The sequence below is a fragment of the Oryctolagus cuniculus genome, chromosome 9 (genome assembly GCF_051225735.1).
Source record: "Oryctolagus cuniculus isolate XC-2025 breed Fujian yellow rabbit chromosome 9, ASM5122573v1, whole genome shotgun sequence".
NCBI lineage: Eukaryota > Metazoa > Chordata > Mammalia > Lagomorpha > Leporidae > Oryctolagus > Oryctolagus cuniculus.
The window spans coordinates 126476043-126490407 of NC_142875.1; the positions used below are offsets into that span (position 1 = coordinate 126476043).

The following is a 14365-nucleotide window of genomic DNA, read 5'->3' on the forward strand; positions in this document are numbered from 1 at the left end:
AGGCCACGTTTAGCCTAAAAGAGCAAAGGGTGCCGAATGCAAATGCAAGGCACTGGCAGGCGGTTCACGAACCTCGTGTTGAGGGCTATTTGTGTCTGAAATTTCTAGAAATGGCGGTGAGGTTTTTGCGGCTACGCTCTGTCCTGCTCTGTAAGGTTCCATCCGTGTCGTTTTTGCAATCGTGGTCATTATGGGACTCTTGTCTTCTGAGGGCATCTTCAAGCTTATTAACAGACTCTAACACGGGGTTGTAGTTATCCATAAAATACATCAGCACGAGCTGGCAAACCTTACAGCCACTGGAGGAATTAAATAACTAAAATTGTATACTTACCCTAAGGAAGAACAAAGCTGATCTTTGGTTAGAGAAGAGGAGGTGAAGTTTCCCTTCAAGGGGTGAGAATAAATACAATAGCCCATTTTTGGGTATCACTCTGGGGTTTACAAAGGTTAGGGTCATCCTGGCTACCTAAATGTTTGGGTTCCTCTCTCCAGAAGATGCACTCCTGAGTGCATTTCTACACAGCGACACCTGATCAGTCCTATTTTTGTGTTAAAATCTATGCATTTGAGAAAACTCCCTTATTCACAGGGATGCTCTCTCGAAAGAGCCTGCACGGTGACCACCAACATGCCTGTCCCCGTCCACATGCCCTGACATGGGGGGCTCTGCAGGACTCAATTCCTCTTGAACACTGGGTCTTACTATGAATCTGAGAAGAGCTATGGAATAGGAACAGAAACACGTGTGTGGTACCGCATGCAATTCCACCCACACTTTGAGGAGTCTACAGTCTCCTGGCTGCCCCACCACTCACACGGTAGACATCCAACAGCTGAGGCAGCGCCCGCTTCATGGAAGCGCCAGCTGCATTTGACTGGTCTGCAGTTCCTGTCTGCTCCTGTCCAGGTTGTTTTCAAACAAGAAACCCCTAGTTTTCATTCTTCACTGAGCCCTGTGAATTGTGTTCTGATTTCAAGTTGACAGCTCCACTCTAGAACTTACTGAATGACAGCAGTGTCCCACCACAAAGCCTCATGGGAGGTGAGTTCTGAGCAGAAACCTGAACTTTAACAGCCGCTTACAGGTGTGCCCGTGGAAATGTCGTGAAGCTTCTCTGTATGTCAGCTTCCTCCATTGACAAAATGTAGACAACAAACTGAGGACAACTTCGACTTTATCTTAAAGGTTCTTATATTTATTACCTCTCATTACAAAGAGATAATAATTGTCAAAGTGTCCACTGACCTTGAGTAATTCTGTGCTAATAAAGATGGTATTGTTATAGGCTTAACCTTTCTACTCCATTCTTCCTCAAGGAGCGTGCACAAAGTTCCTTAAGCACATTGAAAGGATTGTAGAGCATTTATAATGCTTGTATTTTTTGTGAGGAAAATAAAATTAAAAGTACTTTGGCATTAGGGTATGAAATCTCTCTTATGAAAGTACTTCAAAAGGGCTATGTTAAAAATAGAAGTAAAAGAAATATATTTTGCTGCAAAAAGTCTTGAAATCATGTAGTATTTCCATAATATGCATTTTCCATGAACTTTTTCAATATCTCACACATTATTAGATTGGAAATTGCACCTAAAAGTACAGAAATTATTGACTCTCAGACACTTCCTGAACTAAGCTGTTTGAATCTAAGTCATCCAAAAATTGAATGATGAGAAACTGAGTGAGTGATTGACATTTCTTGAGGTCATCTTGGCATTAAGGTTTGAAATCCATACATTGAAGATCTTGATCAAGCTGACCTTTGAAGTCTTCTGGGAGATGCCGAATCAGTAAAGCACACTTGGTCCCTCACTCAGTTTCACTTTCTGTCCCCCTGTCCTCCTCCCTTAACGATTTCTGACCTCAGAGCTTGCGTTCGTCCCAGCTTTCCTTCCCAGTGTGGTGACAACACACTGGAAGCCTTGAGAGAGAGAAGGAATAAAAGGCAATAAAATCTGGGTGGGTATCAAGGTGTTACAGTGGGGCCACTCAGCCTGGATGGATACTGCTTTCACTTCCACACAGCTGCTCAGGCAGGGACACGCTGGGGGCTTTAGGACAGGGAGCACCGGGCGCTGTATTCCCTGGGGCATCATTAACGAGACAAAATAGGTAAACAGAGGATGCTAAGTCAAAATGGCAGAAATAGTTATTGGGTAGGCCGGTGCCATGGTTCACTAGGCTAATCCTCTGCCTGTGGCACCGGTACCCTGGATTCTAGTCCCGGTTGGGGTGCCGGATTCTGTCCTGGTTGCTCCTCTTTCAGTCCAGCTCTCTGCTGTGGCCTGGGAGTGCAGTGGAGGATGGCCCAAGTGCTTGGCCCCTGCACCTGCATGGGGACCAGGAGAAGCACCTGGCTCCTGGCTTCGGATCAGCACAGCGTGGCAGCCATAGCAGCCATTTGGGGGGTGAACCAATGGAAGGAAGACCTTTCTCTCTGTCTCTCTCTCACTGTCTAACTCTGCCTGGCAAAAAAGAAAGAAAGAGAGAAAGAGAGAGAGAAAGAGAGAAAGAGAGAGAGAGAGAGAAAGAAAGAAAAGTAGTAGTTACTGGGTAATAGAAGATTAGGCATCAAATGCAGGGTGCAGAAGACAAGATGAAGGGGCTAGCATTGTGGCGTAACAGGTAAAGCCACGGCCTGCAGTGCCAACATCCCGTATGGGCACTGTTCAACTCATAGCTGCTCCACTTCTGATCCAGCTCCCTGCTAATGCACCTGGGAAAGCAGTGGAAGATGGCCCAGGTGCTTGGGACCCTGCACCCACTTGAAAAACCCAGAAGTAGTTCCTGGCTCCTGGATTCAGTCTGGCCCAGCCCTGGCTATTGCGGCCATTTGGGGAGTGAACCAGTGGAGGGAAGATTTCTCTCTACCTCTGCCTCTCCCTCCTTTTAACTCTGGATTTCAAATAAATAAACAAATCTTTAAAAAATGGAGAGAGAGAATGAAAAGGAACGCAGTGCTGAGGGCAGCCTAAGAGGACAGGGATATGATGTGTCCTTGCAGCTCTGGTCCTGAGATGGACAAATGAGTCTTTTGGCTGACAGCTGAGCAAAAAGGGAAAGCCTGGATGGAGCTACAGTTACATGGAAGGAAAAGGCAGCTGAGGGGGTGAACACTCAGTCTAGCAGTTAAGGCATCGACCTTCCACACTGGGGGCCTGCCTAGGTTCCATACAAACTCCAGCTCCTGACCCTGGGAGGCAGTGGTAATGACTCAGTAACTGGATTCCTGACACACACATGGAAGACCTCGATTGAGTTTCAAGCTCCTGGCTTTGGCCCCAGCCCACTTTGGGCTGTTGTGCGCATTTGGGAGTGAACCAGTAGATGGGGGTGATCTGTTTCTGTTTCTTTGTCTCCCAAATTAAAAAAGAAACACATTTTAAAAGGCAAGAGATGAAAGTAGAATGCCCTATTTTGCTTCATTCATGTAAGAAATTATTATTAAGCCCATTTCTGTGGCTATGATAATTTTCCCACATTTAGGGGTGAGCAAATTAAATGTGTTTGGTATTCTTTTAGAACTTACTGACATTGTAAAATAGACACATAAAAAGAAACTGCAGGAAGTAGTAAGAGAACAGAGTGCTAAGCAAAGAGAACAGAGTCACGGATGAATTGGCACTGCGGCAAGGGCTCTGACAACCAAAGATCTAAGTAGATATGTGAGACAAGCATGGGCGGTAAATTACTGACAGCGATGGAGGGGTTGGAAAGGAACCGAGGGAGGGAGGGAAGGAGAGAGAGATGGAAAGACAGGCAGGCAGGCAACCTGGGAGGAGGGAATAGCAAAGGGCAAGGCCCTAAGGACAGACAAAGCCAGAAATGCTCAAAGAACAGAAGGAAGAACCGTGTGGCTGCAGTGTGTGAGGGAGTTGCTACCAGGTAGGGCATGAGTGTGGGGATGGAGGCTGGTGGCTGGTCAGGCATGACTTCACAGGTCTCCCATTGTGCAAACCTTTAAAGACTTTGCAGCCACAGACTGGCTTCATGTAGATTTTGGGAGCATCTTTATGCTGAGAATCAGGAGAATGGACTGGAGAGAGAAATGACTGGCAGGGGAAGACCAGGTAGGATGGAGTACAGGTGAGGGCATGGACCCCAAGGGAGAGGGAGAGACGTGCAGACTTTGTGAGTTGCACTGATGCAGCTGAGTGATGGGTGGAACGTAGGAAGCGGGTAAGCCAGTACAAAGCATATAACTGAGCTGCTGAATGCGTACTGCCCAAGCCACAGGCTCACTCTTGTGACTTAGGGTGGCTAGAGAGTCAAAAAGTCAACCACACGGCCAGCCCGCCTGTCCCTGTGGAAAGTGTGTCCCTGCTGGCGTAGGGCGCCATAGCAAGGAGGGCATTTTTGCTTTTTAGACTGAAATCTGTGCTGTTTATCTTTTGAACCATACTTGCTCTTTATGCTATTTTTAAAAGGTTATCACAGCAACAGAGGTTGCTCCTGCTCTTCTGGCTTGAGCCCATGGATAGAATATGGTATAATGTCCTAAACTGACAAAACCAGGGAAGAAAAGTCTGATCCTCACAGAGGCACTGTTCTAAAGTGTAATTCACTGCCCTGCCGGAAACCCTGCCACTTCTCTCCCTGATCCACAGCAGTGTTTCCAGGACGTCGTCTGTGGCTCTCTGGTTTCTGGGATATTAGCAGCAATGAAGTGAAAAACCTTAAAGCTTCCCCGATCGTGTAAGTTTGAGAAACACTTGATTTAACCTAGTTAAGCAGTTTGACTGCAGGAATCCTCAGAGCCTTTAATAGGCACATTAATAACCATCACAAAAGAAAGGACATTTTTATGTCACATTTCCTAAACGTGCATGACCTTGAAATGCTTTTTAGACAGGACGTCTAATCGAGTCAGCATTCAGCATAACCCCCTTCGGGAAATGCTGCCCTATATTAGTAGATTAAACCCTTTCCCATCCACAGCTCTCTATTAACCATAAGCCTGTCTTATCTCTTTAATGCTACTTAGTCCAGGAAAAGCAGGAGACGCACATTGAGTCTGTTAGCAAGCATTATGTAAATGATAAATACAGTTCTGCAGTATGCACAAGAGAAACCCACCAGCAAGATCTACAGCTTGATTCAAAGACAGATGCTTCTGTTTGTTTCTGATTTCCCTGTGCCTGGCAGGACTCTGCAGGGCCTTGCTGAGAGAGATTCTGTCAAGTCTAGGTCACACATGAGAAGCCTGCACCATCCACAGTGGGGAGACTTCCCAGGGCCTCTCAGATTCTGTTGCAGGTCTGAGCTTTCTTTGATGTTTGCAGGCAATGCAAGGTGACTACATGGGGCATCTGTAGGAGCCAGGATTTTGCAGGAAGTCTCGAAGGTATTCTTTCCTGCTTCCCTGTGCATTTGGGTGGTGGTGGGCTAGAGGTGAGAGTGCCATCTGTGACCAAGGATGTAGCAACAGCCTCATGCAAGGAAGAGACTCACCCAGCTGTGCACTCTGGCTGTATTGGCCATGGCAGCATCTACGCCATACCACTTGTGGGTCAAATCTAGAAACTGCATTTTTGCATGAGCATTGAACTAAGAATGCTTTATAGATTTTTAAGTGGTTGAGGAAAATCAGAAGAAAAATACTCTGTGGTATGGGAAAAGAGCATAAAATTCAAATTTTAGTGTCTAAAAATAAAGTTTCTTGAGGAATTAGCCAGTGTCATTCCTTTAGTAGTCTTATCGCCTGTGGCTGCTTTAGTGCTCCAATCAATGAATAATTGTGACCTTCAAAGCCCGATATATGACCATCAGACCTCATACAGAAAATGTGTTGCTGACCCCAGCCTAGGCTATCAAACTCCCCAGCTATCGTCATCATTTTTTAAAATTTATTATTTTGAAAGTCAGATTTATACAGAGAAGGGGAGAGAAAGTAAGACAGTGAGCCATAGGTAATCCTGTTTTGTTTTGCTTTTACTTCGTGTATTAGAGGGTGGAAGTACAAATAGGTAAATTGACTTCCTTGTAGCTCATCAAACACTGACAGCATTGTAGTGCTGCTTTTGTGGATGACTGGTGTCGCTAATGTTATGTGCCAGTACTGGGGGCAGAAGTTTGCAGCTGATAGCTTTTACACTCATCAAACATTTAAACTTATAAAAAGGATGGGCACTCAGATAATACGACTACAGCCTCGAGAGGTGAAAGAGGTCATTAACCCTAATATTACTAGGTTGAGAAATGTGCTACCTCTAAACACGGATTTTCTGTGAATAGTCATGTCTGATTGCTACTTGAGTAATGAGGCAAGTCTGTTTTTTATTAATGAACACTTTGTTGTGATGAAAGATGGCTTAGGGGTGACAGTCTTAATTCTGAAAGACAGAGCCACATTTTTTTGTTCTTATCCCACACCCTACTGAATCAAAGTGTTTGGTATGAGAATCCTCAGGTGTTTGTTAGATAACTAGCATAGCGCATGCTATGACCCATAGCGCATGCAAAATGTGGGGACACCTGGTCCAGCTAGGTCCATGGGACTTAGAATCGGAAGATAAGATCCTGGAGGTTAGTGTTAAGCTCTGTCACTGCTGTCATGAAATCTTTCGAACCCACAATGTTCGCTGGGCTCAGAGTGGAACATGGAGCCCATTGCCAGCTGTAGTGATTAGGAGGGTGTCTTCATAATTAGACACTAGCTTTAAAAAGAGAAGTGGTTTCAGGTGACACCTTCATATGATTTTTCCCACTCTATTCAAATGAAATTATATATTTCTGTGTATAGCTAACAATGTTGAGTAAATTGTGAAAAAAATTATAGTCTTACTATAATTGCCAACAATAAGCATTTGCTTATTGTCTTGGCCATGGTTTCTCCAGGAGTCTTAATTTTGTGTCCATAATCTCTGCAGTCCAGGAAAAACATTTTCTGCCTATGGGTGATAATATATTTCCCCTGCGGCTTTTGGACATACTGTTATTTTTTAAGGCATTTTTAATTTCAAATGGCCTCTCCAAAGATGGCCCCCAAACCATCAGACACACTTAAGAACGGGAAGAAGGGAAAGTGCAGGTTCTTCCCAGGGAACTGTAGCAAAGACAACATTATGGCCTCTCCAATCCACTTACTTATTCTTCCACTTCAACTGAGGAGTTCTTGGGTCAGTAACATTTGCTGGTGAATAACAGGATGTCCACAGGAGGCAAGAAAAATATTTCCCAAGCCAAGAAGTGAGAAAAAGTCATTGAGAAAATGCTCTACATTTTGAAGGATGGTGTGCTGCTCGTCTCAGGTCAATGAGAGGCACCTTCCACAAAAGTCGGTCAAACCTCCAGGGATCCTTGCAGGCAGGGCAGTCCCCTGAGTTGTGTGTCAGGCCCCCACATATCTGAAGCCAGTGGAGTTAGATCCACCGGTGCACAATATTGGCAAGAAAGCAAAAATATCTGCCCAGAAAACTTGATAAGCTGAATAAAAAAGTTGTCTTGATGCAGTGTGTGCATATTTATTTAAGATTTTTGCTTAGTTTTGTCCAGAAAGGACATTGAACACTAGAAGTTGTATGGATAGTGGTAGTGTAGTTTTAGCCAGTAATAAAAGCATTGTAGAGCTGGAAAGCATTTATTTAACAGAAACATAGAACTATTTGTCAACAGCTTAGAGGAAACTGTCCACTTAAATATTTATGTCCCTGGTGAATATGAATACATATGAATTAATAACCATGAATAAAATCAAGCTATGTCAGTCTGTTTTTCATTTCTGTTGCACTATAACTTGTCTCATGCTGAACTGAGTTTTATGTCAGCTGTGTTCCTTTTACACAAGAGCTTCAGGACATCCTGTCCTGTAGATAAGTCCATGACCTAAGGATGGATGTGCACCTGCTCTCTTACCAGAGAGTCTTCAGAGCACTGAGATCCATTTATCACGCTATTCTAAAGCGTGAGAATCTTTGCTGGCATGGAAGAGTTCATTTCTCTCATCTGAAGAGCAGGTTTGCTTATTTTTCAGCAACCTGGACTTGCCTAAACTCTCCTTCGTACACTTCTGACAGTGCCCCTGCTTTCTTTTTTCCTACTATTTTGGCCCAGTCCTGCTGGAGGCAGTGGTTATGCAAGTGCTGCTGAGTGCACCGCTGATCACAGGATTGCACGATAGGTCAACTTAGGACTCAGTTTCCTTTAGGACAGAGCAAAATTATCTCAAATTAGACGTCCCTCAACTCCTCAGCTTTACTTTTTGTTGGCACATATCACACAATCTTGTCCATAATTCATAGTAGTGATAATAGATAACTTTGTCTTAACTAAGGATACTTGCAGTGTAGAATGCTCAAATACTTTATCTAATTGATCCAGTTCCCTCATTTCATAGAAAAAAAAAAGTCAGTACCAGACGCCCAAGGTGACTTGCCACACATCTGTTTAACTGGTACATTTAGACCAGAATCCAAAACTTAGACTGAAAATCTCATGACCATTTCATTCATTCATTCATACTATTTACTGAGTGCTTATTATGTGCAAATAAAATGATAAACAAATCATAGCACCTGCCCTCACACGTTAGGACCCCCTGCTCTGTGACTACTGTTGAACCAGTAACAACTTAGGAGATATTAAAGATCTCTTCATAATGATGTTCAGTACTCAAAATATAAAATGCTTGCATGTTTTTACTGGGGCTTTGTTCCCTTCCTAGCAAGGCCCAGTCAGTGGCTGAACTTTGCATCACCTGTCGCAGTTAACACCCAAATGAGTAAGATAGGAAAAGGAGTTAAAGATGAAATATTGGGGCCGGCACCACGGCGCAGTAGGTTAATATTCCACCTCCGGTGCCCGCATCCCATATGGGCATCAGTTCTAGTCCGGGCTGCCCCTCTTCCAGTCCAGCTCTCTGCTATGGCCTGGGAAAGCAGTAGAAGATGACCCAGGTCCTTGGGCCCTTGCACCCACATGGGAGACTGGGAAGAAGCACTGGGTTTTTGCCTTCGGATCGACCATTGCAGCCATCTGGGGAGTGAACCAACGGAAGGAAGACCTCTCTCTCTGTCTCTTCTTCTCACTGTCTGTAACTCTACCTCTCAAATAAATAAAAATCTGTTTAAAAAATGAAATATTAAGAATTCCAAAAGGAAGATCATGAAAATTCTTCTCAAGAAAAGGACGTTTTCCTTTATTCGCCGCAAATCCCCTGCTCCCCTCCTCTCTGGCACTCACTGTTCCCTGGACTCTGGCCTCCTGCATGGCCAGGAAGAACCCTACAATCTCCAGCTTCCCCTCTCCTCTCTTTCTCTGAAGGAAGACCCACAATCTGTGTGTTTTAACTCATTAACTACTGATTGCTGTGGACAAAGTGAGAGGGAAGAGCAGAAATAATGCATGTGGGGAAATTTCAGTTTCCAGAATGTTGTCTATGAATCTTGGTGTTGGGCTTATCGTTGGCTGCTGACTCCTGAGATGACAAGAGCAAAGAAAACCCACTATCTTTCTCATTTCTGAAAACAAGATTAAAAAAAGAAATCCTTACCTATCCTCTTAAATCAGGCTAAGTATGTACGTTTGCCTAATGAGAGTATGTAGAGCTTTCCACAGAGTCTCACACAGGTCACGGCCAAAACAAAGTGGGAACGCTTTGCTTTAGGAGCAACCAGGTGGATCACTTTAGCTCCGTGCAGTAATGCAGTAATGGCCTCTATCTGGTCTAGAGAGATCCTTCTGAGGATTCTGTGCAGAGATTCCTCAGACAGCTGGTTGGGCAGCTTAGGAGCTCACCCACCCTCTTCAACGTGTCGTGTGACTCAGAGCATCACACTGCTGCAGAAACACAGAAAGGGAGAATCATTCCCCCTTCGGACAACCTTCCATTGCTCCCGCTCCCTGAAGTGGCCATGGCCAGCATGTGAAATCCTCCTGGAGTGCAGGGTCCACAGTGGGCATGGCCAGAGTGCCAGAGTCTACAGAGTCCCTTTCCCTTTCTGGCCTCCTTCATCTTGCTGTTTTCCAGTGGGTACATTTCCTAGTGCACTGTGACAAAGTGCTGCTTTCACAGCAGCAGTGTGTTTTGTCAGACCTGGAGCCTGGAGGTCTAAGACCGTGACGCAGCAGGATCTGTTCTTTCTGGGGACTGAAAGGGAGTGCGTAGTTCAGGCTTCTCCTTTTCACCTCGGGGACAGCCATCTTCTCCCCCTGTCTCACATCATCTTCCTCCCTCGTGTCTCTGTGTCTACGTGTCGTCTTTATACAGACAACATCACCCTGGATTAGGGGCACACACTACTTCAATGTGACCCCATCTAAGCTATTTATAACTGGGATGCTTGCATGTACAAGTAATTCTGAGGCACTGGTAGTAAGGACCTCACATATGGATTTTGGTGAGACAGAATTCACACACACACACACACACACAAGGCACCAAAATGAACATCTTTGAATTCCATTTTCCATGAGCATTTTGAAGTCTCCCTATAGATGCAATTAACTCTTTTTATTTATTTATTTATTTATTTTGACCAGCAGAGGGGACAGCGAGACAGAGAGAGACAGAGAGAAAGGTCTTCCTTTGCCGTTGGTTCATCCCTCAATGGCCGCTGCGGCCAGCGTGCTGCAGCCAGCGCACCGCGCTGATCCGAAGCCAGGAGCCAGGTGCTTCTCCTGGTCTCCCATGTGGGTGCAGGGCCCAAGGACCTGCGCCACCCTCCACTGCACTCCCGGGCCACAGCAGAGAGCTAGACCGGAAGAGGAGCAACCGGGACAGAATCCGGCGCCCCGACCGGGACTAGAACCTGGGGTGCTGGCGCCGCAGGCGGAGGATTAGCCTATTGAGCCATGGCACCGGGCTCAATTAACTTTTAAAATTATTATTTGTTTTTATTTATTTGAGAGAGAGTGAGTGAGAGTGAGATCTTCCATTCTCCTGTTCATTCCCCACATGGCTGCATGAGGCCAAAGTCGGGAGGCAGAAACATGGGTGACAGGGACCCAAGCACTGGGGCTGGCACGTGCTGCCTTCTGTGACACATGGTCAATTGCTTCTTGGCCTTTTGGCTAAGATCAAGTGTGAGACACATGGTCAGGGAGGAGGAGCAGAAGTGGGCAGCTGAGACTGAAAATTCATCCCAGCACTCTGACATGGGATGCCAACATCACAAGTGCTGACTTAACCCTCCACGCGACAATGCCAGCCCCAGAGGACATCACTTTAACACACAGAAACACCTCTCAGATTCCCACTCCAGTGCAAAAAAAACAAAACAAACAAAATCACCAGCACCATAGAAACCTCCAGTCTCTTGCCAGCTACTTCCTACTGCTCCCTCAAAGTTGTCACTCTCTTGCCTTCAAAGTCATAGATTTTGCTACATCAAAACATAGATTAGCTTTGTCAGTTTTTGGAGTTTGTATAAATGAAATCATATAGTATGCTATCTTTCATGTCTCAACACTCCTTTGTTCAACACTGTTTGTCAGATTGATCCTAATATACATTGCCCTGTGTACCTGGAGATCACTCATCCTTACTGCTGTATAGTACTCCACAGTGTGAGTTTAGCATCCTTTATTTATTCGTTCCACTGCTGAACACTTGGGTGGTTCCACTGCCAGGTTCTCAGGAGTAGTGCTCCTAGAACATTCTGCTGAAAACCTTTTATCGAATATATATATATATATATATATATATGTATACATATGTGTGTGTGTGTGTGCATAGGTGTGGAATTATTTCACAGAGAGGATTTTAATAAAATCTGCCAAGGAGATTTCCAGAGAGCCATTCAGTTTATATTCCCAGCAGCAGTAGTCAAGAGTTTCCCTTGTTCTACATTCTTATTAATCCTTTTTTTCTTTCATTTTCATTGTAACCATTTTGTTGAGGGATAATTACGTGACATGGTGATTTTATTTCTATTTTTCTGTTGAGTGAAGAGACTGAGCCCCTGTTCACGTATTTACTGGCCACTATCTTCTCTTGTGATTGGCCCACATTTCTGCCCATTAGTCTGTTGAGTTGTCTATCTTTTTGTAATGGCTTTTGGGTATACTTTATATATTCTGGATGCAACTCCTTTGTTGGATCTATGTCCTCTGAATTTCTTCTCTCAGTCTGTAGCTTTCCTTTTCTCTGTTTGTTCTTTCAGTGAATGCAAAACCTTAGTTTTAATGATATGATTTATTAATTTTTCTATAGCTAGGCATTTTGCCTACTTCTAAATCAGAAAAGTTTTCTCTTCTAAAAATTTCATCGTTCTGATATTCACTCTAAGATTTGCTATCCATATGTAATTAATTTTTATATGATTTGAGAAATTAAAATGTGTTTTTCATTTGGATATCTGACTCATTATAATTTATTACAATTCTGCATATGACTTTAAATCAAGGGACATAGCACCAATCTGGATAATCAAATTGGAACTAACAGAGTTAAGCATAAACTCATTTAAATCATAACTTACTATAATGGCTCCTGAAGCTCAGGACTAATAAATAGTCTAGTTTGCTCACTGTTAAGGTCAACCATTTATTTGACCTGCTTTCAGGAAATTAATTTCTGGTCTAATGGGTTAGGTAACATCAAACAAATGAATGTATCCTCTTAGAATTACATCACCCTGAAAAATTGAAGTATAAAATTTTAAACAAGTTTGTATTTGAGATATAATGATTACTAGTGAAATAATTATCATGTTAATAGTGTGAAAAGTTCACAACCAAACATTGAGAAACATCAGTCAAAAAGCTGATCTTGGTTATTAAGGAAAGCAAATGAAAAGCTGGCCTTCTCAATGTCCTTATACACAAAATATCTCACTACCTTCCCCAACTCACTTCAAAACAGAAGCCAGAGCAAGGAGAGGCTGGAGGCATTCGTTAGTTGTTAGGTGTCCATTAATTCCATCATGCATTCATTCAATAGTATACAATGATTACCTTGTCAGATATTATATTAAACCTTGTGAAAATTAAGAAGAGCCAAATACAGTCACTCCCCTCAGGGTGTTTGCAATCTACTGAAGAAGACAAAGAAGTCAGTCTGAGAGCTGCGCACATGGGTCGTTCAATTCAGTACAGTGTAAGGGAAGGACTAGGGACCACTTCCCAAAAGGATAAGTGTGAGCTTAGCTCAGTGACATGTACAGTGGAATAAAGGCCATAAGGGCAGGTGGTGTGGGTGTAGCCCTGAGAGCTAGTCTACAAGCAGTGTGACCTTAGATAACTCACTTTAGCTTCTCTGTACCTTAGTTTTGGATCTGCAGGTCAGGGTATGTAGTAGTGCATGCCGCAGAACTGTTGTGCTGATTCATTGTTCGTTTACAGGAACTGGCAGAGACTAAATGTTCAATGACTGGAGATATGGTGATCAGTAGGGGTCAAGATGTCAGCCATGAAGTTCTGGAGAAGCAAGGAGGTGTTACTGATGGCATTCATCCAGTGTGAGATTAGTGTGACCGAGGTAGAGAGAGGAACAGTGACTAGAACTCAGGAGTGAAGCTCTGGTCCTGATTCTGCTGCCAGCTCACTCAGTAATGATGTGTGCACCCGGCAAGTGACGAGGTGAGCTCCGGAGCTCGGTTCTCATGCCCGCTAAATGCAGCTTTGGCTGAGACAGCCTTCTTAGTTATTATTTGGATTCTGGTGGTTGAGACATCAAGAAACCACCACTGATTTCTGAGTTTACCAAGTGAGCGACTGAGTGAGCAGTGATATTATTTCAAAAGAAACGGGCAAGCCTGGAGGCGAGTGGTGTGTGGAGACTGGGAATGATGTAGCATTGACTCATGAGCAGCAAACCATTTCTATCGTTTCTGTCATTTTGATTCAGTGTGGTAGGGAGGCAGGCATTGCAGCAGGTGATGAGAGCTACAGTCCAGTTGCCTGGACCCAGGTTCACCGCATACTAGAAAGTTATGTGAGAGCTCTACATCTACCTTTCTTCATATGTAACATGCAGGCAAAATACAGATAGACCACGTGCAGTTGTCATTTATGACCATCAAAATGGTTCTGTGATGGCAATTTCATATGATTCAGCCTAATTATAGATACCCTCTGAAGAGTTGTACAAGAAATCCATGAGTTTATGTATGCCTCCTGCTAAGGGCAGCGTTTGGCACAGGACAAAATGACAGGGAAGTGTTTCACATCGCCGCGTCTGTTGCACCAACTTTAATTTATGAAGCACCTTGAGGAACTGCTTGTCCAGGCCTCACTCCGATTCTCAGGGTCAGGCAGGCCCTGGTGAGGCCATTCCTCTGTACACACAGTTGTGTTACCTTTCAGTGCCAGAACCCACGTCCATTGCCTTCAGCTAGAGAGGCTTGGTTTCTGCCTCAGAGGGAAGGTTTAACATCAACATTCCTGGGTGAAGCTAGCTTTGCCTCCCTCCTCTTTCCTCCTTTA

The 14365-nt window shown here is 44.1% G+C and overlaps 2 protein-coding genes across 2 annotated transcripts in view; one reads left to right on the plus strand and one right to left on the minus strand.

The window, feature by feature from the left end:
• Window positions 1-216, minus strand: part of LOC138843661 (uncharacterized) — a 180635-nt gene extending 180419 nt beyond the window's left edge. Inside the window, exon 1 of the mRNA XM_070048361.2 lies at window positions 73-216. Within this exon, the coding sequence (XP_069904462.2) occupies window positions 73-216 (144 nt within the window). The remainder of the gene's footprint in view (window positions 1-72) is intronic.
• FAR2 (fatty acyl-CoA reductase 2) overlaps window positions 1-14365 on the plus strand; it is a 163558-nt gene that overhangs the window by 1172 nt on the left and 148021 nt on the right. The window lies entirely within an intron of this gene.